The sequence below is a fragment of the Papio anubis genome, chromosome 4 (genome assembly GCF_008728515.1).
Source record: "Papio anubis isolate 15944 chromosome 4, Panubis1.0, whole genome shotgun sequence".
NCBI classification, from domain to species: Eukaryota; Metazoa; Chordata; class Mammalia; order Primates; family Cercopithecidae; genus Papio; species Papio anubis.
Window position 1 is genome coordinate 53,097,744 of NC_044979.1, and position 22,883 is coordinate 53,120,626.

A 22,883-nucleotide genomic window follows, 5' to 3' on the forward strand; every position below is an offset into this window, starting at 1 on the left:
AGTTTACTTGCCTGTGAAAATGGGAATAGTAAAGTCTGCCCCTTTTAAGCTGCTTTGTGAATAATGAAGCTGCACACCAGCATACGTTACCAGCCATGAGGCTGAGACCCAGGATTGGACATCAGAAAGCTTTCCTGGGTGTGTAACTTGGAAAGTCACAGGTTTCTCTGAGCCCCGTTTCCCTCCTTTATAATGGTGGTAATAATAGCTGCCCTTACCACCTCACAGGATCAAATAATGTAATGTGCGTGAAAGAAACATAAACTGTGGGGTTTTAACCCACAGAAATCCTGGGGCTACTTTAACGGTTGCTGACCCCAAGGACAGGGCTGATTGAAGACTCACTTCTCAGCCAGGCGCGGTGGCTCACGCCTATACTCCCAGCACTTTGGGAGGCCAAGGCAGGTGGATCGCCTGAGGTCAGGAGTTGGAGACTGGCCTGGCCAACATGGTGAAACCATCTCTACTAAAAATACAAAAATTAGCCAGGTGCAGTGGCACACGCCTGTAGTCCCAGATACTGGGGAGGCTGAGGCAGGAGAATCACTGAACCCAGGAGGCGGAGGTTGCAGTGAGCCAAGATGGCACCACTGCACACTCCAACACGGGCAACAGAGTGAGACTCTGCCTTAAAAAAAAAAAAAAAAAAAAAAACCGCTCATTTCTCCCTCAGGACCTGAAACTTCTCTTACTACATCCCTTCCACCCTCCTCCTTTCCCCACCTCAGACTTCTTCCTCCACTGCTCCTTCCTTGGTCTTGGATGTGCTAAGTTGCCTTTGCTCTTCTCCTGTGATGTGTCAGGCAACTGCTGCATTTCACTCCGGGGTGGCTCCATTTCAGATCCCAGTGAAACAGTTTCTATATATAGTGGGTAATAAAATGTGGGTTACTTTGAGAGGAAAGAGAAAGCCACCATGTGGGTTCCTATTCACCACCATGGCGCTGGTGGCCCCAAAACCAAAGGAACAACCTTTGCTCTCCAGAACAAATGTGAAGCTGGCCCACAGTCACCGTGGCTTTTCCAAACAGCTTGTTTCTACTTACTCATGACTTTCCCCAAAACCTGTGGAGTTTGGGAGTGACATTGTATTCTTCAAATTAGATGGATAGATGGATGGATGGATGGATGGATGGATGGATGGATGGATGGATGGATGGGGCATTAGATTTAAGTCCACCCAGCAATTTAAAATTTCTCACTCGGTCAGACACGTTAGCTCAAGCCTGTAACCCCAGCACTTTGGAGGCCCAGGCGGGAGGATTGCCTGAGGCCCGGAGTTCAGGACTAGCCTGGGCAACATAGTGGGATTCTGTCTCTACAAAAACTTTAAAAATGAGCCAGGCATGGTGGCAGACACCTATAGTTCCAGCTACTTGGGAGGCTGAGGCAGAAGGATTCATTGAGCCCAGGAGTTCAAGGCTGCAGTGAGCTATGATGGAACTACTGCACTCCAGCCTGGGCAAGAGCGAAACCTTGTCTCTATTTAAAACAAAAACAAAAAAATTTTTCTCACTCTTACATCCACACACAGGTTCTCTTGGAATTGTTTTCTGAACTCCTCAGGTAACTAAAATTTTATTTGGTTAATTCTCTTGGTCCTACAATGAGATACTGCTTGATGCACTCTGGGAAAAATGGAAAAGCCTGTTAAAATAAGCAATTTAAGAAGTGTTTCTGCTGGGCATGACGGCTCATGCTTGTAATCCCAGTGCTTTGGAAGGCCAAAGCAGGAGGATCGCTTGAGGCCAGGAGTTTGAGACCAGCCTGGTGGCAAGACTCCATGTCTACAAAATATTTAAAAATTAGCCAAGTGCAGTGGTGCAGCTGCTTAGGAGGCTGAATCAGGAGGATCGCTTGAGCACAGGAATTCAAGGGTGCAGTGAGCTCTGATGGCACCCCTGCACTTCAGCCTAGGTAGCAGAGCAAAAGTCTCTAAAAAAGAAAGAGCTGGGTGCGGTGGCTCATGCCTATAATCCCAGCACTTTGGGAGGCCGAGACGGGTGGATTGCTTGAGGTCAGGAGTTTGAGACCAGCCTGGCCAACATGGCGAAACCCCCGTCTCTACTAAAAATACAAAAATTAGCCAGGTGTAGTGGTGCTTGCCTGCAATCCCAGCTACTTAGGAGGCTGAAGCAGGAGAATCGCTTGAACCCAGGAGGCAGAGGTTGCAGTGAGCCAAGAAAGCGCCATTGCACTCCAGCCTGGGTGACAAAGCCAGACTCCATCTTAAGAAAAGAAGGAAGGAAGGAACGAAAGGAAAGGAGGGAGGGAGGGAGGGAAAGAGGGAAGGAGGGAAGGAAGGAGGAAAAAGAAAGAAAAGAAAGAAAGATTCAGCCAGCATGTCCCTTTCTTTTTCTATGGGATTTACCAACTGACAAATTCTAGTGCTCCTGCCATCACCCCCAGATGTGCAGCAAAGCCTCCACATTTGCAAAATCTAAGTCAATCTCCAAAAGATGCTTCAAGGAAGCACCCAGTTCCTTCTGCTAATAACTGCAGTGTGTCATGTGACACCTCCCCCTCCCCCAACCAGTTCTCTCTGAAAACTACCCACCCACCCCACCAATAAAGTAGCATGACGTCTGTCCTTCAGCTGCCAATATCTACATTTCCTTCAAGGTGGTAATCTTTTGCTTTTGTTATTTAAGTTCTTTTTTATTCTTAATTGTTACCCAATTGCTTTGGGGCTTGCATAAACAGTTAACGAAAACACCCGCACGAGGCAGCCAGTTCGCTTTCTGTGCTTGTTGTTCTTGGCACTGGGTCAGTTCTATGAACTTCTGGTGTCCAACTGGTAGGACCTGAAACTCCGTGTTTAACAAGTGCCTGTAGTCAAAACAGTTGGCGTGTGCAAGCACGGATAGCTGGTATTGACTGCAGCTGGTCAGCCGTCGGGCTGTGCACTGTGCAGAATACCGAATCACGTTGCTCTGTTTTGGGGCTGGGCTTTTGTTGTTGTTTAGTCGTTGCGATTTTTTTCCTCCTTTTTCTTTCTCTCTCTCTCTTTTTTTTTTTTTTTTTAATGACATCCGTGCTAATGTGGATCGCGTCAGGTTCCAAAAGTACAACATGTTTACAGTCGTCGTAGCATCAGATTAAGTTGGCAGCCTGAGTCTCTCTGTAAGTGGTTTTAGTTTACATTTCTTCTTCTAGCAGGATGTTTTGCATAATTTTGCTGATCCTAGGTTATTTATAGACTTTTTTTGAAGAAACGGGGATGCATAAGAGTTTCTGTTCCAACTATGGAAAGTGAAATTTGTTTCTCCACTTAGAGAAACGGCGGTCTATGTGCAGCAGAGGGTTATTTTAGCTCCTGATGATTAATTTCTTAGGGGTCACTTGGTAACATTTCAGAGAGTCCTAGGACGTGTTGTTTTCCTTTAGTCGTTCACAAACGGAGTAAAATGAAAGTAATGATGCCATTTCCTCTGGGGCGCTCCTCGAGGGTGGATGCAGTGATTGGGTATTGTTTCAAATGTCTGAAATGAGTTTACAGTGGTTGTTTTGTCAAACTGCCGGGAGCAGTGGCATTTGGTGACCCAAAACCTGCCCAAGGGCTAGTCTGCAGCACTCAGAGTCATGGGGGAGGGGACCGGAGGAAGGACAGACACAGGGAAGTTACTGGATCTTAGTTTGTCCTCACCTAAATGACAGTGATATGCAGATGTTTATCACATTTTTAAAAGGATGATTGACTGCAAGATGGCATACCGGCTCATGCTTTATCTGTGTGATTTTCTGGCCTGGTGGTAGCATCTTTGGGGGCCCATGTGCATGTTTTGAATAAGAACTAAAGCTTAGCGAAAACACTAAGCCAGAATTAGCACTCTATAAAAGGGTTTCCCGTAATATTTACTAGAACAGTTGGCTAAAAATTACCGTGCTTGGCCCACTGAATGGCTGTGTAATTAAATCAGCCCTTGATATCGTACCTTGAGCACCTCCCATCTCGGAGTCTGCCGCTCCTGGAATTTGCATGAGTAAGTAGTGCGTTCATCAGCATAATGAGTGTGGAGTCCCAGTCTAATGGTCCGGGAGAACCTTGTAAATGAGACACTTCATTGTGCCTCGGGTTAAATATTTTAAACTAAACAAATCGAAAAAGAAGGAGAAGACGACAAACATCATTTAGGCTTCACGGAAGGCCTTCTGAGGAGCGGGTCTGCTTAGAACCAGGACCTTGAGTCCCACACAGATGGGTCCATCCCCACCCCCAGCATCACATGAATGAGAACAGACAGTGAAAACGGAAATTTCCAAGGTGGTAAATGTGACCGTTAGGCTGAGGCTTGACATAGTTCCAACTGCTGAGTGCTGTCAAGAGAGGATTTCTTTTCTTCTCCATGTTTCTCTCATTCATATGAATGCTTTTTTTTTGCTGGGCACAGTGGCTCATGCTTGTAATCCCAGCACTTTGGGAGGTCGAGGCGGGCGGATCACCTGAGGTCGGGAGTTCGAGACCAGCCTGACCAACATGGAGAAACCCCGTCTCTACTAAAAATACAAAAAATTAGCTGGGTGTGGTGGCACATGCCTGTAATCCCAGTTACTCGGAAGGCTGAGGCAGGAGAATTGTTAGAACCCAGGAGGCGGAGGTTGCTGTGAGCTAAGATCGCACCATTGCATCCCAGCCTGGGCAACAAGAGCAAAACTCCATCTCAAAAAAAAAAAGTGCCTTGTCTCCTCTAACCTTGCAGAAAATAATGATGAGGCTTCCTTGCTTTAGGTCTTTGACGTTTAGAGTGTGTCCTGTGCTTTCTCACACTGGCCCCACTGAGCTGGTGGGGGCCAAGTCCAGCCCTTTGGTCCTAGGAGGGAAAGCCTGGCTTTGGGGCCTGGCTCACACAGGGGAGCTGAGAAGCTAAAACTCAGGCTCGGACATGATCCATCGGACCTTCGCCTCCTCATGCCCCCATTTGCTGTGGGCTAACTAGCTACGACGTGATGCTAAGGGACTCTTTGTTCTAATTTGATTTAAACCTGCCCCTGTGTATGGGGCCTCTGTTCCACCTCCCTGTGCCTCCTCCGTGTGTCTGGTTGGGACCAGGAGGACTTTAGGCCCACCTTCGGAAGGTGTCAGGCTTGAGGTGTGTGTTGGTTTGTATGCATCTCAGCAAGGTATGATTATAGGGGGTCCCCCGGCTGTGTCAATAACCCCCACAGCCCAAGTGAATGGAAAGATGTGAAGAGAACCTAAAGGCCTTTTGTTGGAGCTAGGAGGAGTGGCAGTGAATACTGAAAGGCTTTTGCATTTGAATAAGCAAATCCGCCCACCCTGCCATCCTTGGGAAAGTAAAGGCCCCTCAGCTCTGTCTCCTAGAGCACGTTGTCCCTCCCAGGCCCTCCAGACACTGGTCTGCCAATACCTTAGAAGCACCCTCCTTCCTCACTTTGAATCCTCCCTCCAGCCCAGCTCCAATGACATAGCTGCTGTTAAAACATAATTGATCCGGAGCAGCTGGGCCCCTTAGCAGCAGTGAGCATTTGTGAGCCCACCCCTTCTCTCTTGGACCCTGGGGAATGGTTCTGTCCACCCTACACTCCAGGAAGACCGAGGCACCCAGGCAGAACCTAGAGACCAGTGAATTCCCCGCCAAAGGCAGCACTGGGCCAGATGGTCTGTGTAATTTCGTCAAACCATTGAGAGTCTGCTAACACTGACCTCACTTTGCCATTAGTCCATTCACCCCCAAGGTCTTGTCTTTTCTGGAACAACAGCCATGACATATAGATTAATTAGAACGAGTAATCAGATTACTTTTTGGGTAAGAGGTGAAACAAGAAAGTAAGCTGATAAAAGGAGTTGGTCACTCCTAGACTATGGCCTGGAGTCATAACTTTTCAGACCAGCTACTCACACCTGCTCCTTGTACTTGTAGAGTACCTCAGCTTCAGGTCTTCAGGACAGGCAGATTTTGCCAGTTGTCAGCGATTAGGAGATTTGTCTCACCTTGACCTTGCTGTTACTGACCATGGGTTCTTGGGTACTCGGTGCAATAGAAATTGACATGAGGCCAAAAGAGCCTTCCCAGACAAGGCTTCATTGGAGCTTATGCCCGGGCATAAGGTAGAGAGAGAGAAATCCCTGACTGACCCTCTGAAAAGAGCCCATTGGGATTTTTTCTTCTTTTTTTTTTTTTTTAATTGACACAGGGTCTTGCTCTGTGTTGCCCAGGCTAGAGTGCAGTGGCATGATCACGGCTCACTGCAACCTCTACCTCCTGGACCCAGGTGATCCTCCCACCTCACCCTCCCAAGTAGCTGGGGCTACAGGCACATGCCACCATGCCCAGCTAAGTTATGTATTTTTAGTAGAGATGGGGGTTCCTCCATGTTCCCCATGCTGGTCTCAAACTCCTGAGCTCAAGCCATCCGCCCGCCTCAGCCTCCCAAAGTGCTGGGATTACAGGCATGAGCCACCGCACCCAGCCCCAGTTGAGATTTTTTTATTAGGTGAAGTACAGGAATTGATATCAGGGTAGGGTATGCAGGCTGGGCTGGGCAAAGCATGTGAGGGGGTAGGGTATGCAAGTCAATGTATCTGGTTGTGATGATTGTCTTGAGTCATGGGCCATCTGGTGGTCTGGCTGGCAACAACAAGGCTGTAAATCAGTTGTTCAGCATTCCTTCCTGAGGTGGGACACTCTGCAACCTTGGTTCCATATTTTGGATCTCTTAAGTCCAGTTCCTGGAATTCTTTAAGTAAAAGGCATGGTTAAACATTATAAGAGCACCGAAGAACAATATAGAATGGCTGTTTTCTTTGTATGACTAAAGCCTTGGAGTGAGTGGGTATGGTGTCAGTGAGGTAGTGGTGTGGGTCTCGCGGTCAGTGGGAATGCGTGAAAGAATGCTCTCGTGCGGGTAGCTGAAGCCAGGCTGCATTTCTGCTCTGTCACACTGCCCTGAAACACAGCCCAAGGAGGAGGATGCATCCGAGCTGCATCTAGGCCTCTGCCTCCGTCCTGTACTTTTTCTCCCTGATCTGGTGAACTTGCATGGTTTTAGGTGAACCAATTGTCTTGGTACGGTAGGGCTGTCATAACAAAATGAAACAGCCTGAGTAGCTTCAACAACCAAAGTTTATTTTCTCACAATTCTGGAAGCTGGAGGTCCACGATTCAGGTGGCGGCAAGTTTGGTTTCTCCTGAGGCCTCTTCTTGGTTTGCAGATGGCTGCCCTCTTGCCGCCTCTTCATGTGATCCACCCTCTGGACTTGTACCATTGTCATCCCTTCCTTTTCTTAAGGACACCTGTCCTATTGGATTAGGGCCCCATCCTAATGGCCTCATTTTAACTTAGTCACCTCTTCAAAGACTTTCTCTCCAAATGTGCTTATATTCTCAGGTACTAGGGATTAAGACTTCAACATATGAAGTCTGAAGTGGACAAATTTAACCCATAACACCAATTGACCAAGCCTGGTCCTGCCTCAGCATCAGAACACTGCAGGAACCTCCATGGGGTACAGATTCATCTGTGAGTTTTTCCTCTCATGCATCCGTTTATAGAACCAGGCACCATCTCTGTGTGGGTGCATAGTCAAAGGAAATGCAATGAGAGAAAGACAGGAATATGTTTAAAAGTCATCAGTGGCTATGAAAGTCTGAATTCGCTTTCATGTGGCTTATAATGATTCTTAGGTGACTGTGGCAGCCCACCTGTCTCAAGAGAGACTCTTATTAGGGATAGGTTGAGTAAGGGAAGCTTGTGGACCAGTAGGCTCCAGAAACGATGTCAGGAATTGTTACCTTCCCTTCTGGGCCCCTTCCCTCCCATCGCCTTTCTGGGCCAACTCCCTGATCTGTTAATAGATTCATTGGCATAAACCTCTCAGTGTCTTGCCAACAATTACATATAGATACAGACGGTGCCTGACTTACAATGGTTCGACTTATGATTTTTTGGTTTCAAGATGGTACAGAAGTGTCATGCATTCCGTAGAAACTGTACGTCAAGTACCCATGTAACCATTCTGTTTTTCATTTTCAATATAGTATGCAATACATTACATGAGATATTCAGCACTGTATTATAAAATAGGCTTTGTGTTAGGGGATTCTGCCCAACTGCAGCTTATGTTCTGAGCACATTTAAGATAGGGTAGGCTAAGGCTATGATGTTCAGTAGGTTATTGTATTCAATGCATTTTTTTTTTTTTTTTTGAGATGGACTTTCACTCTCGTCACCCAGGCTGGAGTGCAATGGTACAATCCTAGCTCACTGCAACCTCCACCTCTCGGGTTCAAGGGATTCTCCTGCCTCAGCCTCCCAAGTAGCTGGGATTACAGGCACCCACCACCATACCCTGCTAATTTTTGTATTTTTAGTAGAGATGGGGTTTCACCATGTTGGCCAGGCCGGTCTTGAACTCCTGACCTCAGGTGATCCGCCTGCCTCAGCCTCCCAAAGTGCTGGGATTACAGGGATGAGCCACTGTGCCCGGCCCTTAAATGCATTTGTGACTTACGATATTTTCAATTTATGATGGGTTTATCCAGATATAATCCCATTGCAAGTCAGAGAGCATCTGTGTATTTTTTTTTTTTAATCTGCCCTTAGTGTTCATTCCCCCTGGAAGTTGGGAAACTAACCTTAGATGGATGAGGAGAGGAAAATTCATTTATGTTAGTTATTGCCTCCCATCTTAATGCTGCTTTCTTCCCAGAGGCATGTGGTTGGCCATGCCATTTCCTCTCCTTCTTCCTCTGCTGTGGGATATCCTTGATCCTGAGATTCTAAAGGCCAACAGGTGGCCTGTGACCATGCTTTGCAAAATGTTTCCAAGATTGGTTTTTAGTGAAGACCATTTCTTCCCTGAAGACACCAACATCCTCAGCTGGAGTGAGAACAGGGTTTCTGAGAGCCTGCCCTGAGAATGTCAGAGCCTAAAGCCTGGTGTTCTTAGAAACCGCCATCCATGATGGAAGCTCAGGGATTGACTGGGTCAAGTCATAGGGGAGCTAAAAGCAACCCTTGTGGCCCTTCATCACCTGCCGGTTCCCTGCTGCTGATACTCAGGTCCTGGTCTCAACAAGGGGACCCTGTAGAGAAAGTGTGTTCCCATAGGCTAAGGGGCCCCTCTGCGAGTATGGTAGGAAGACCCACTACTTTTTCTTTATAAAGCCAGCTTCGGCTTTGGTCTGAGATGAGAGAGGAGGTGATTGCTACCAGGAGAGGAGATCAGGAATCTCATTATCGAAGTAATCCAGCTGCTGTGTGCTGAAAGACCTGTTCCTCCTGGCAGCCTGAGTACATCTATAAGTTCCTCCTTGGCTTCTCAGGCAGGTTTCTGCCAATGGAAATGGTATCTTGACTTATTTATAACAGTAATCATCATACTATTCTTTTATGTTTGCATAGTCTGACTCAACTTTGAAACCTCTTTTACATGCCTCATGTCATTGACTCTTCCCTATAGCACAGGAGAGGGGAGGTACTGCTAACCTCAGAGCATGGACATTCTGGAAGGAGAGTGGGGATTTAGACTCCAGCTCTTAGATGTCAGTGCTCCTTCTATTGATTACAGCTTTCTAATGTCTGTATATGGTTGCCAGTAAGGAAGGTAGTTTGGGAATTGGAGAACCATTTATTATTGTTTTCTCTTCTCCATACTAAAGGCAGTGTTGGACTGCTCATTGTGTGTAATACCCTGCTTGAAGAGCTTCGCACTTAACCTTCACAACCAACAGTAAGAGGAGGCCTATCATTAGTCCCATTCGTCACAGTCACCCACGAGGTCCTACCAGGGAGATGAAGAAATGTGGGCCACATGAGACACCTGCCCTGAATGGCACATGGTTCAGTACAACCACACCTCAAAAGTGCTGTTCAAAGGCCACTGTTGCACCAAAGGATGTATCAAGTTGCCCGCTTGGGCCTGCCCTCTTCCATGTTGTGTATGAGTACTTAGAAGAAGATTGGCATTGACGGCAGGCTGATCAAGTTTTCAGGTGGTAGATTTGGGAGGGAGAGAAGATTATGTTAGTGAATCAGAGTCCAAAAAGATCTCAACAGACTGGTGCAGTAGACTGAATCCAACAAGATGACATTTTTAAAGGATACCTGTGGATCTGCAGCTTGGCAGCAAAATGTGTGAAATAAAACTTAGAGATGAGGCAGCTATCAGAAATAAAAAATCTAGATTGGATCTCTGGCTGCATTAATAGGAGAATAATGTCTAGAACAGATCTGTAGGAGCTGGTCAGACCCCACCTGTAATGCTCTCCCTTCTGAGCTCCATGGTCTGTGAAGAACAAGGGGAGCCAAGAGAACCGAGATTGGGGAGTAATTAAAATGATGTTTTGTAAGGAATCGCGTAAAAAGACATCTCAGGATGTTTAGCCTGAGAGAAGGAAGTTTCAAGGAACAAATATTTGGCAAGATGTTCCATGGAAGGGGGATTAGAGTGGTTCATAGTGACTCCCACAACGCAGACATGGGAATCGTGAGTGGTCATTACACGGGAGTTTGGCATAAAAGAGAACTCTCCAACAGTCGGGACTGAACTTGGGAGGTGCCACTAAACTGGCACACCGCTTACCTGGCTCACCGCTTACCTGGCACACTGCTTACCTGATGCACCACCCTAGATGGAGCCTGCAGTGAAGCCGTGCCTGGCAGACCCTGGGCAGGAGTGTGGGTGAGCGACTGCACTCCTAGAGAAGGGGGCCTGCAGAGAATGGTTACCTGTGGGTTTTTTCTTGCCAGTTGCGAGTCTGTTAGTCCCAGCTTCAAGGTCTAAGACCTGAGTCCGTGGGAGAATGATGATCTGTTTATGGAAATGGCAGCTGTATCAGGGATGAACAAGCAGGTTGGCAAGAGGAAGAGCTGTGCCTCAGTGTCCCATTTGTAAATAGCTAGTGGAGCCTATGTTCATGTGTGTGTATGTGCGTGTGTTTGCGTGTGGTGGTGTTGGTAGTGGTAGTCGTTTGAATTCAGGGGTTTTTTTTGTTTGTTCTGAGACGGAGTCTCGCTCTGTCACCCAGGCTGGAGTGCAATGGTACAATCTCAGCTCACTACAACCTCCACCTCCCGAGTTTAAGCGATTCTGCCTCAGCCTCCTGAGTATCTGGGATTACAAGTGTGCACCACTGCACCTGGCTAATTTTTGTATTTTTTAGTAGAGACAAGGTTTCACCATGTAGGCCAGGTGGGTCTTGAACGCCTGACCTCAAGTGATCTGCCCACCCCGGCCTCCCAAAGTTCTGGAATTACAGGCGTGACCCACTGCATCTGACCCTGAATTCAGGTTTTCTTTATTTTATGAAGTAAAGGCACTAAAAACAAAACAATACCCCCTAAAGAGTAACAAAGCACCACAACCAATCTATCTTCGTTATCAATACGTAAAGGAGATTCTAACACAGAAATGTAGGGAGGACGTAAACTCAGAAAAATCTGTATGTACATGTGCATGTATATGCATGTGTGTGTTTATGTATCACATTGTTTAAGACAACACTTCTTTGTAGACCCAAATTGGTAGCATTAGTGTTTGGGAACTGCTGTCTTAGAGTGCCTGTTTGCTGTATCCTGCTGGCTGCCTTAATTACCTTAACTTAAAAATTAACCTCCTTTAAGTGATTTCAGAAAGGGTTTTAAAGGTAACTCAGTTATCTTGAAACTAATTGTTCTGCTGTAGATTATCCTTGCTCTTACTTTCTGCAGGCTTTTTAAAAATTTGGATGAAATTCACAAAACATAAAGCTAACCGTTTTAAACTGAACAATTCAGTGGCATTTAGTACATTGGCAATATTGTGCAACCACCACTTCTATCTAGTTCCAAAATGTTTCATCACACTTCAAAATAAAACTTCATACCCATTAAGCAGTTATTCCGCCTCCCCCGCCACATACAGCCCCTGCTAATCACCAATCTGCTTTTCGTATCTGTGGATTTACCTATTCTGGACATTTCATTTAAATGGAATCATACTATATATATGTGTGTGTGTGTGTGTGTGTGTGTGTGTGTGTGTGTATGACCTTTTGTGTCTGGCTTCTTTCATTTATCATCATGTTTTTGAGACTCATTTGTGTTGTAGCATGTATCATGCTTCATTCCTTTTTATGGCTGAGTATTCTTTTATTGTATGTATGTAGCACAATTTTTGTTTATTCACTCATCCATGGATGGGCATTTGGGTTGTTTCCAATTTTTTGGCTCTTATGAATAGAGCAGCTATGAACATTTGTGGACACGGATTTGTGTGAGTATCTGTTTTCAGTTCCTTTGGATATATACCTAGGAGTGGAATTTTGGTCCGTATGGTAATTCTGTATTTAACTTTTTTATTTAAAAAATTAATTGTGGTGAAATATGCTTAACGTGAAATTTACCCACCTTAATTTTTAATGTACAGTTCTGTGGCATTAAGTATCTTCACATTGTTTTGCAACCATCACCACCATCCTCTCCTGAACTCTTTGTTTTTTGTTTTGTTTTGTTTTTTGAGACAGGGTCTCGCTCTGTCACCCAGGCTGGAGTACAGTGATCTGGGCTCACTGCAACCTCCGCCTCCTGGGTTCAAGCGATCCTCCCACCTCAGCCTCCCCAGTAGTTGGGACTACAGGTACACACCACCACGCCCAGCTAATTTTTGTATTTTTTGTAGAGAAAGGGTTTTGCCGTATTACTCAGGCCGATCTCAATCTCCTGAGCTCAAAGTATCCTCCTGCCTCGGCCTCTCAAAATGCTGGGATTACAGGTGTGAGCCACTGTGCCCAGCCCTCTCCCGAACTCTTTATCTTGCAAAACTGAAACTCTGTACCCACTGAATAATAACTCCCTATTCCTTCTCCCTTGCAACCCCTGAAAACCGCCATTCTATCTGTGAATTTGACTATCTCGAGTACCTCATATAAGTGGAATCATACATTACTTTGTCTTTTAGTGACTGGATTATTTCACTTAGCATAGTGTCCCCAAAGTTTATCCAGGTTGTAGCATGTGTCAGAATTTCCTTTTTATGGCTGAATAACATTCCATTATAGGATTCTCCATTCATTGACAGACACTTGAGTTGCTTCCACCTTTCGCTATTGTGAGTAATACTGCTATGAATGTGGGTATACAAATATCTTTGAGATACCAATTCTTTTTCATATATATCCAGAAGTGATATTGCTAGATCGTGTGATCATGTGCTGACTCTATTTTTAATTCTTTGAGGAACTGCCGTACTCGTCTTCCATAGTGGCTGTACCATTTTACATTCCCACCAACAGTGCACGAGGGATCCAACTTCCCCACATCCTCACCAAGACTTGTTATTTTCATCGTTTGTTAACATCTATCCTAGTGGGTGTGAAATGATACCTCACTGTGATTTCGATCTGCATTTCCCCAATGACTAGTGACTGGAGTCATTAGTGGGCACCACCACACCCAGCTAATGTTTGTATTTTTAGTAGAGATGGGGTTTCAACATATTGGCCAGGCTGGTCTCGAACTCCTGACCTCGTGATCCACCTGCCTCAGCCCCTCAAAGTGCTGGGATTACAGGTGTGAGCCACCACGCCCGGCCCTTTGCCCATTTTTAAATTAGATTGAGCCTGCCTGTTTTTGTATTTAGAGTTATGGTTCTAAACTTGCTGCTCTTCAGAAGCTAGAGTAAATATTGCATCTTATTATCCTAAGCCACATGTTTGCTGAGAACTTAGGCTACTTCAGGTGTAAGTTTACCAAGAGCCTACACAGGCACCAGAGATGAGGAGGGAAGAGCAGGGATGCAAGAGGCAGGGGCCAATGCTTTAGAAGGTCCAGATTGCTCTGGGAAAGCTGGCCCAAGGGCAGCCGTTGCCATCTCTGTCCTCCAGGTCATCCTGGAACTCTTTGCAGAGATACTAGGAAAGCAACTCACGTTTGTCTCTGGAAAGACTCAGGTTCCCAGGCCTCGGGCCTGCCCTTTCATCTGTGTTTCTTCTAAGTATTGCAACATCCAGCAGGCCTCTATTCCACAGTCCCCTGGGTGAGGGGAATGTGCCCAGGGGCCCTTGACCTGCTAGCCTGGGATTGGGGAACAACGCCCACAGCCTAACTCTTGGGAACAGACAATCTCCAGCCAAAGCTGCAAATGACTGAAAACGAGGGCTGGTCAGATGGGTGGTCAGCTTATATCCCCTCGACACCCCCCCACCCACTACATTCCAAACAAATGGAACTGTGGAAACTAGTTTTGCTTTGCCAGCCAGCACAGCTCCCTCCCAGTCTGAAACCGATGAATTCTCCTCAATTCTGGGAAGAAACTCTCTCAACAAGAGGGGAAAAGGAAGCCAAGAACCCAGAAGTCCAGTCATGTTCTCCCTGAATAATTCTCCCACGGGGGACTCACTGTCTCTGGCTTTGGTTATGTTTTCAAGTGACTGAAGGGATGGTCCCCACAGGAGACCGTCTTACATAGGCAGTCATTATAATGACCTGTCTAATCTCTCTAATGCCTAGTAGGCTCTGCCTAGCTTGTGGTGATGGGAGGAAGCATGTGAGCATGATGTGAGGGGGTGCTGGCTCCCCACAGTCCAGAATTCTCCAGGAAAGTCATACTTCTGAGTCTTGGAAAACTTTGTATCTTAAAGGTTTAATTTTTATTTTATTTTTTTTTTTACTAAAAGGCATGTACCCCTTAGCTAGGGTTGATTTAATATTCATCAGGTAATAACCAGGTTTTACAAAGAAATGTTGGATGCCACACAGGAGAGGTTCTAGTAGAAGATAAAGATGCACAAAACATACTTTGCCACTGTTTTTTTTTTTTTAATTGAGGTGAAATTTGCATCACAGAAAATTAACCATTTTAAAGTGTACAATTCAGTGGTATTGAGTACATTCACAATGTTGTGCCACCATCACCCCCAAAGGAGACCCTGTGCCCATTAAGCCATCACTCCCCCACCTTCTTTTCCCAGCCTGCCCCTGACAACCGCGAGTCTGCTTTCTGTCTGTATGTTTTTACCTATTCTAGACATTTCATGTAAAGGGAATCATATAACATGTGGCTTTTGTGAACCATTGTTTTGGTAGGCATTCTCCCCCCTCCAAGTCTGCTGTCCTTGGCCAAGATCAGGGACTAAACTTTCTAAATATCCAGAATGAATGAAAGCTCCCTGCTTAAATCAATAGTTCTAACAACCCACAAAAGTATTTTCCAATCATTATAATGACCTCTCTACTCTCTCTAAGGCATAGTGCTAGGTAATGAAGTGGACTCTGTCTATCAGGATGGACAAGCCCTGAGCCAAGGGGGAGTGGGTAAGGCCTGAGGTGTCTCCAGGCTGCCTGGGGACCCGGGACCCAGGCCAGACAAGCAGCAGCTCCGGGGCTGCGGGAAGGCCCAGCCCTGCACACACAGCGCTGGCTCTCATGTACCTCTGAGGAGCCTGCTGCCTCTGACCACACCTTGTGTGTGCGGTTCAGGAATACCCAAGTTCATCCACCAAATTCAGGATACAACCCTGACTGTTCCGGGCTTTTCTTTCTGCCTTTCCCTAATCTCGTCTGGGCGTGCTCTCTTAAAGGGGAAGTGGTGCGTTCTGACTGGCCAGGGCCCTCATCCAGGAGCCAGGAAACGTCTACTACCACGAGTCGCGTTGCCCAGCGTGTCACTGGCTCAGCCTCCTTATCCAAACGGCAAGGCAGCCTCCCCGGGATGTGTAAGTGTGAGCGCAGGGCACGAGGGCCACACAGGACGGCGTGGGGCTGGGCGCAGGTCACGGAACAGAGATCCTGGCAGGCGGATCATGCTGGCAGCCCACAAGCCATTTAGCAAGATGAGTGTTAGCATAGACAGTGCTCTCGGTCTGTGGGCTGGAGCTGGAGCCGAGACAGGGCTGAGGCGGGGAGCGGGGAGAGTAGCTGCCTCAGAAAGAGGTCAGAAGTAGGAGGCTGGGTTGGGGACCAGTCTATTTTGGACAGCCCTTCTGGAGGCACCAGCCTCCGGCCTGAAAAGGAGTAGAGTGGAAAATTTTCTAGCACACCTTTCAGAGCACCGGGAAGCCAGCTGCAATGAACCTTCCTGGCGTGTCAACCCCACCTCCCCATGTTTATGTCCGTGTATTATCTACTCAGTGCACTTACCTACTCAGCCATTGTGTTTCTTTGTTGTTTTTATATGTACTTTGTGTTAAGACATGTTCAGGGTCCTTTCTACTCAAACTGTACAAATTGCTTGAAACTAGCACCCTGGTTTTTTCCTTCTTTCCTGTCCTCAGTGGTCCTTGTCCAGTGCGTGCACACTGCAGGCCCTGAATCAACTCGGGCAGCTGGCCCACAGGTGGACCGACCAGCTCACTAGGATGCTGGGTGGCGTGTCTGGCTGGTTTCCAGCTAGGGCTCTGTTTCCTGTGTGCCCAGAGAAATCAAGGGGAAAATGTACACCCACTCACACACACAGTCAGTTCCTAACTAAATGCCACAAGACTGGTGGCAGGAAAATAGACCTTTTGCTGTGTTTTAGGTCCCTTTCTGTCCTGTGGTTTTGTTTGTGTGGTAGCGATGGTTGATCTTAAATCATGTAAAAAGTTTTGTTTTCACCAAAATAACTCAGACCTTTTGCTTATAAAGACGGGAGAGAGAAGGGGGCCAGAAAGGAAAAAAAAAAAGTATGTGTGTCTGTACGCATATGTTGACAGGGCATAACCACACCCTACTTCAAGACAACTTCCTGTTTGCCGCTGCCAACTGCCACTCCAAGGAGAACAGAAATGGTTCCGTTATTAGTGGCTGCTGTGGGACCACGACAGTCTGTGGGGTGAGTGGCTCTGAGTGACACCATGAGCTTAGCAGTAGTGGAGACTTTTCACCTTCTCTTGTAAGAGACCATGGCCCTGTGCTGTTGAAAGTAGACGCTGGTACAGTAGAAATAAAGCAGTGGTGGCCTCTCCTATCAGCCTGTGGTCCTTAAACAGTGTGCTCCCATAGGATTCGTGTAAGTGGAATAATTTAATTCAGGGGCAGGGAGAAGGCTGAGAACTGCCTACCGAGGAAAGCTACTACCTGCGTGTGTGTTTTTAATGGACATTTTCATGTATCAGGGGATGTTAACATTAAGCGCCTCCCGTGAGTTGGCACTGTGGTAGCCACCCCACGTGTTAGCAATCCTCCCAACACCCGTTTATTCCACAGTGAATAGAGGGAGTGTTCTTGAGGGTGAAACCCTGTGCTAAACACAGGAGATAAAAGAGTAAACAGGACACCTGCCCTCCAGGTGTGTCCAGGCACAGGACACTTAGACCAGTAAACCAGTAATTACAGCGTGTGATGTGCGTGAAGATGAGGGACTCAGTGTGCTCGAGGGGCACCTGTCCTGTTGTAACTCCATGACGTGGGTATTACTGTCCCCATTTTACAGGAAAGGAGACTGGGGCTCAGGGGGTTAAGTTATTTCCCCAAGTCCCAGAGCTAATGAGTGACAGAGCTGGGATTTGAGCCCAGATCTTTCTGATTCTAAAGACAGCAGTGTTTGGTCCGCATTTCCAGTGACTCCCAAAGCTCATGGAGCATGAAAATCACCTCAGGACCTCTTTAAAAAATCACAGATTTGGGGGCCCTGGCCTTGGTGTCCAAAAGTGAAGAAGTCCCTGCTGCACTGTGTGTTCTCTGATGTGGAAGTGCAGCCTGGCACCTGCTCTGCCTCCTGCAGCCAGGATCCTCCCTCCACGGGGCCTGGCAAGCCATGAAGCCTTAGCTCAAGGCACCAGGGCAAAGGCCACTGATGCTGCCTCAAGACAGCATTGGGAAGATTCGGTCCAGCGGTTCAGGTATTTTTATTTATTTATTTTAAAATTTCAGCTTTTAGATTCAAGGGTTTAGATTCAATTCAGCTTTTAGATGTGCAGGTTTTCAGGTGTGTTTTTTGGGGTTTTTGTTTTGTTTTGTTTTTGAGACAGAGTCTCACTCTGTCGCTCAGGCTGGACTGCAGTGTCGCAGTCTCGGTTCATTGCTACCTCTACCTCCCAGATTCAAGCGATTCTCCTGCCTCGGCCTCCTGAGTAGCTGGGATTATAGACACGTGCCACCACACCTGGCGAATTTTTGTATTTTTAGTAGAGACGGAGTTTTCCCATGTGGGCCAGACTGGTCTTGAACTCCTGACCTCAAGTGGTCCACCTGCCTTGGCCTCCCAAAGTGCTGGGATTACAGGTGTGAGCCACCATGCCCAGCCATTTTATCAGGTATTTTAAACATTGGGAATCCCAGCTCGTGGATCTTCTCCCTAAGATCCTGGAGTCTGTGGCTCCCCCTGTGCCCGGGTCCAGCTGTCTGCCATACCTGTCTCATCAGCGCTCTGGGGGTTATGAGGTCAGCTGTGTCATCCTAAGGTAGAATTCAACAGCTTGTCTGCAAGCTGGAGGCCCCCAGTTTTCACCAAAGCTGTGGTGACTCCTGTGTTTAAACGCATGTGACTTGTGCGGTCTGTGTTTGTGGTTTTGAAGGGGGCTACTCTGATGGAGAAGTTCAGTGGCATGCATGTGGAGTCCTTGTCAACCCCTCTGCTACCACTGGGCCCAGACAGTGGGGAGCAGATAGAGTCATAAAAGGTCTAATGTTATGAAGAGGATTGTGGCTCTGGCTCCAGGTGGAGTCCGGCAGACTCAGGTCCTTCGGGCAGCAGCCTGCCTTCTGAGGGCCACATCCGTTTCCCCTGCACTCAGAGTGACAACTGTGGCAACAAGCCAGGATCTGGAGAGTGCTGTTCCCTGAGCACAGGAAGCCCTCTGATGACAAAGGTCTAGCAGTGACAGCAACCTATTGTATCAGCACTGTAATAGCCCAGTGTCTGGCATATGGTAGGTGCCAAGGAAATGCTAAGAAAAAAAAAAAAAAATAGTGAATGAATGAAATAGGTTTCATTTTAACCCATATTTTTGTCTCCTTCCTACCTTTGTATTTGCACCTGCTTTCTCTCCTCTGCCTTTTCTGCTTAAGGATATGTTAGTGTTTTGTTGCTGTTGTCTGTTTTTATCTTTCTTCTTGGATGAACTTAAACAGCTTTAACAAATTTCCTCATCACCATGTATTTATCAACTGCTTTTCTTTTCTTTTTTTTTTTTTTTTGAGACAGGGTCTCATTCTGTCACCAGGCTAGAGTGACAGTGGCGTGATCTCGGGTCACTGCAACCTCCGCCTCCCAGGTTCAAGCAATCCTCCCACCTCAACCTCCTGAGCAGCGGGGATTACAGGCATGCACCACCACGCCTGGCTAATTTTTCTGTATTTTTAGTAGAGATGGGGTTTCACCATGTCGGCCAGGCTGGTCTCAAACCCCCGACCTCAAGTAGTCCGCCCACCTTGGCCTCCCAAAGTGCTGGGGTTACAGGAGTAAGCCACCACACCTGGCCTCAAATATTTTTCTTTAAGTAGTATTAGTCTCTACGTACTATTTGTGCCATTTTGAATTTCCTTGTGGATGTGAGTGTACCATTTTGCTTACATTTTCTTAGGTTGAAATAACTCTCTCACCTGTCTCCTACCAATTGCTTTATTATGGATTATTCAGGTTGTTTGTAGTATTTTTTTTTTTTTACTATGTAGTAAACAGTGCTGAGAGTATCTTTGAACTTTTTTTTTTCCCTTTGGGATGTTTCCTGGAGGTCTATTTTCCAAACTAACACTACCAGATTACCAGATAAAAGGCTATGGATGCTTTTTAGTTCCTGTTATTATCACCAGGTTGCTCTCCAGAAAAATGTAATCCCTTGAAAGTACCGCTGGCAAGGTGTGCATGTGCTTGTCTCCCCACAGATTCTATTTCTGTGGTTTTCCCTTTTAGCTAGGCTAGGTTTCTTGTGAGGGCATCCCTGGGGGCTGATGGAAGTATTTCAGGGCCCTGGAAACCCCCTGGGACTCCCCAGATCCTGCCCAATAGTGGTGATGCCAGAAATTTGCACCTTAGTATAAATGACAAATAGAAGAGGAGGAGGAAGGGGGAATGCCACCACGGGGGAAAAGTTAAAAAGGATCCTAAGTTACATGACTTCATAGCAGCTCTGGAATGGGAAATGCCCTTGTAAGAATCATCCCAGTTGCATTTCTAAAGTGTGGAGGGAAGAGAACGTCCCAGGCAGGGTGGCATGGTAGAAAGGGCATTGGCTCTGGGGCCGGGCAAGCCTGGGCTTTCCTGCCAGCTGCTGAGGTCTGCGTGACCTTGGTCTTGTTTCACAATCTTGCTAAGCTTTAATTTCCCCATCTGATATCTAAGAAGGAAAAAAAATAATAGTAATTTCCCCATCTATAACAAGGCAACTAACGGTCTCATACCACATGGTAGGGTTGTTGGGTAGATGAGCTGGTGAGTGAAAAGCAGCTTGCACGGTGCCTGATGTATAGTAGGTACTCAAGAAAGGCTGCTTTCCCTCCTGACTGAATGAATGTGCATGGGGTGACCAGATGACCAAAAAACCATCGCAGAGCCTAGGGATTTGGGAACCGAGCCGGCATTGGCATGAGCAGTGTAGACTACAGGCCCACACTCATATTTGTCAAAAGAACTTAGTGCTCCAGATAGTTCATGTTGCCCAGCAGTGGGTAGGAGGTGAAGAGGGGTAAAGAAGACCTAGTATAACCTGTGCTTAAGGAACGCCTCCTCGGCTCGTCAGCCCTGCGATCTTTTAAAGAGGTACTGCAGTCTGAGAAGGGAACGGGCACTCCAGAAAAGCTCACAAGCACTCCTGGCACGGGAACTGCTTGGCACAGCTCTGCCTGCATTCGCCACCTGTCCTATCACCTGACTTTCCTGTGTCTTCATTTCCTCCTCTGCTGAGCAAGGCTGATTCAATATCCCCTTCTAACCACCATGGCAGTAAGTTTAGTATCTAACTATGATGGTGACAAATGAGACCACAGGCCCAGGTTCTAGCCCCAGCTCCTCCACTTACTAGTCTTATGACTCTGGGCAAGTATCTCAAATACAGTCTGTCTCCATTTCCACAACTGTAAACTGGGGGGAATCGTTGCCTCACCAAGCGGCTGTAAGTACAGCTGGCCTGGCTCCTGGCACGGATCCCAGTGCCAAGGTGCCAGCCCTGCCTCTCTCTCCAACTCCAGTTTACTTTTGGAAGAAGGTCCCTTGGAAATCAGGGTGTTTATAGGCAGCATCCTGACTACAGCTACGAAAGCAGGTTGAACCCACTGATAAGATAGAAGCTGGCTAATGACTTGCCAAGCACCTGCCCTCAAAAGTGGGGGCTGAAGGAGACTCCATGCTGTCAAGTGAGTAAGCCAGGTGCTGGCCTAAGCCCAAGTGTGCTTACACAACCATGGCAGGCCACGAGCGACTGTGGTGCTCAAAGTCTATTGGGAGGGGGTTGGTCCCTTAAAAGCCATATTGGAAAATTCCCAACAAGTTCTTTCTAAAAATGGTTCAGGGAGCCACCTTGAGTGTTTGCGGCCGGCTCAGCCATTCATGAGGCATCTGTGCTAAGGTTTTAAATGCAGGACACTGATGCTGCAAGTATGAAAATACCTCTGTGAATAAGCATATGGGGAAGGGAACACTGAATTTTTACTGAAATGGAATTGCCTGAGAACCTGATGGATTTTATCTTCAGAGAGTGAGGGGAGCAAACTAGAGACACCAGGGCTCCCCACGCCTATCAGATTTTTGGGATGCTGAGAGCTGGTGTCTGCAAGCTCCTTGCCTGGCTGATCTCTAGGACTGCCCCTGGAGTTGCACCTGGATGTTTAAGGAGGCTGCGGGGAAGCAGGTGGTCTTGAAACAGTCAGTTGCTGAGACCTTGGCCTGGACTTCCTGTGGTGGAAATGAACAAAAGTAAAAGGATTTGACTTTTCATTTCTTTGGTACCAGAGCCCCCCAACTCTTTGTGGTTGAGGTCTCAGGCAATGGTATGAGCTGCTGACTGGCACCTGCCAGCTGCCTAACACCTAAAAGATGTTTCTTCCTCTCCCTAGCGGAGTCAGGTGCCCTGCTGAAACGCCCATAGGCAGTGGGAAAGGAGAAGTCTCGCTAGTTCTTTCAGGCTCCTCCTATCTGTAGCAGAATCTTCCAGGATTCCAAGGCAGTAGAGCCCAGAGTTAAGATAGGGGCTCTGAAAACATCCCCAGATCTGATGTTTTCTAGCTCTGTGACCTTAAGCAACTCATTGTATCTCTGAGCCTCAGGAATTATACCTCCAGGAAATAATTGTAAATCACTTTTTAAATCAGTTTTTTAAAAGACAAATAGGGCCCGGCCCGGTGGCTCACGCCTGTAATCCCAGCACTTTGGGAGGCCAAGGCGGACGGATCACGAAGTCAGGAGATTGAGACCATCCTGGCTAACACGGTGAAACCCCGTCTCTACTAAAAATACAAAAAATTAGCCGGGCGAGGTGGTGGGTGCCTGTAGTCCCAGCTACTCGGGAGGCTGAGGCAGGAGAATGGCGTGAACCCGAGAGGAGGAGTTTGCAGTGAGCCGAGATCACGCCACTCACTCCAGCCTGGGCGACAGAGCAAGACTCCGTCTCAAAAAAAATAAAATAAAATAAAAGACAAATAGTAGGTTGACAGTGAGAGAATAGCTAAATAATCTACAGCACATTAATGATTGAATATTACCTAATGGTTTAAAATAGCAAGTATATGGGAATTTCATATGTATATGCAGAATAATGTTAGTTGACAAGGAATAGTCCAAAATATCCATTGATTACAGCTTTGTTAATAAAACTTACCTGTAGAAAAGAGAAGCTAGTAATGCCTCTCATTTTTTTGGGCGGGGGGCCGGGGGGACAGAGCCTCACTCTGTTGCCCAGGCTGGAGTGCAGTGACACGATCTTGGCCCACTGCAGCCTCTGCCTCCCAGGTTCAAGTGATTCTTCTGCCTCAGTCTCCTAAGTAGCTGGGATTACAGGCGCCCGCCACCATGGCCTGCTAATTTCTGT

At 47.0% G+C, this 22,883-nt stretch overlaps 1 protein-coding gene across 21 annotated transcripts in view; it reads left to right on the top strand.

The window, feature by feature from the left end:
• The window catches only part of ATXN7L1 (ataxin 7 like 1), a 271,623-nt gene that overhangs the window by 181,826 nt on the left and 66,914 nt on the right, over window positions 1–22,883 (top strand). Inside the window, exons 1-2 of one of the 21 annotated variants that reach the window (XM_017957054.3) lie at window positions 13,504–15,656; window positions 16,635–16,753. The exons of 12 other annotated variants lie outside the window; for them this stretch is intronic. Coding sequence is in view for 1 of the 9 variants with exons in the window: in XM_017957053.3 (XP_017812542.2) it covers window positions 17,717–17,762 (46 nt within the window). In the remaining 8 variants the exon portion in view is untranslated. 8 more of the 21 variants (XM_017957058.3, XM_021936150.2, XM_017957055.3 and 5 more) reach the window with 8 other exon arrangements.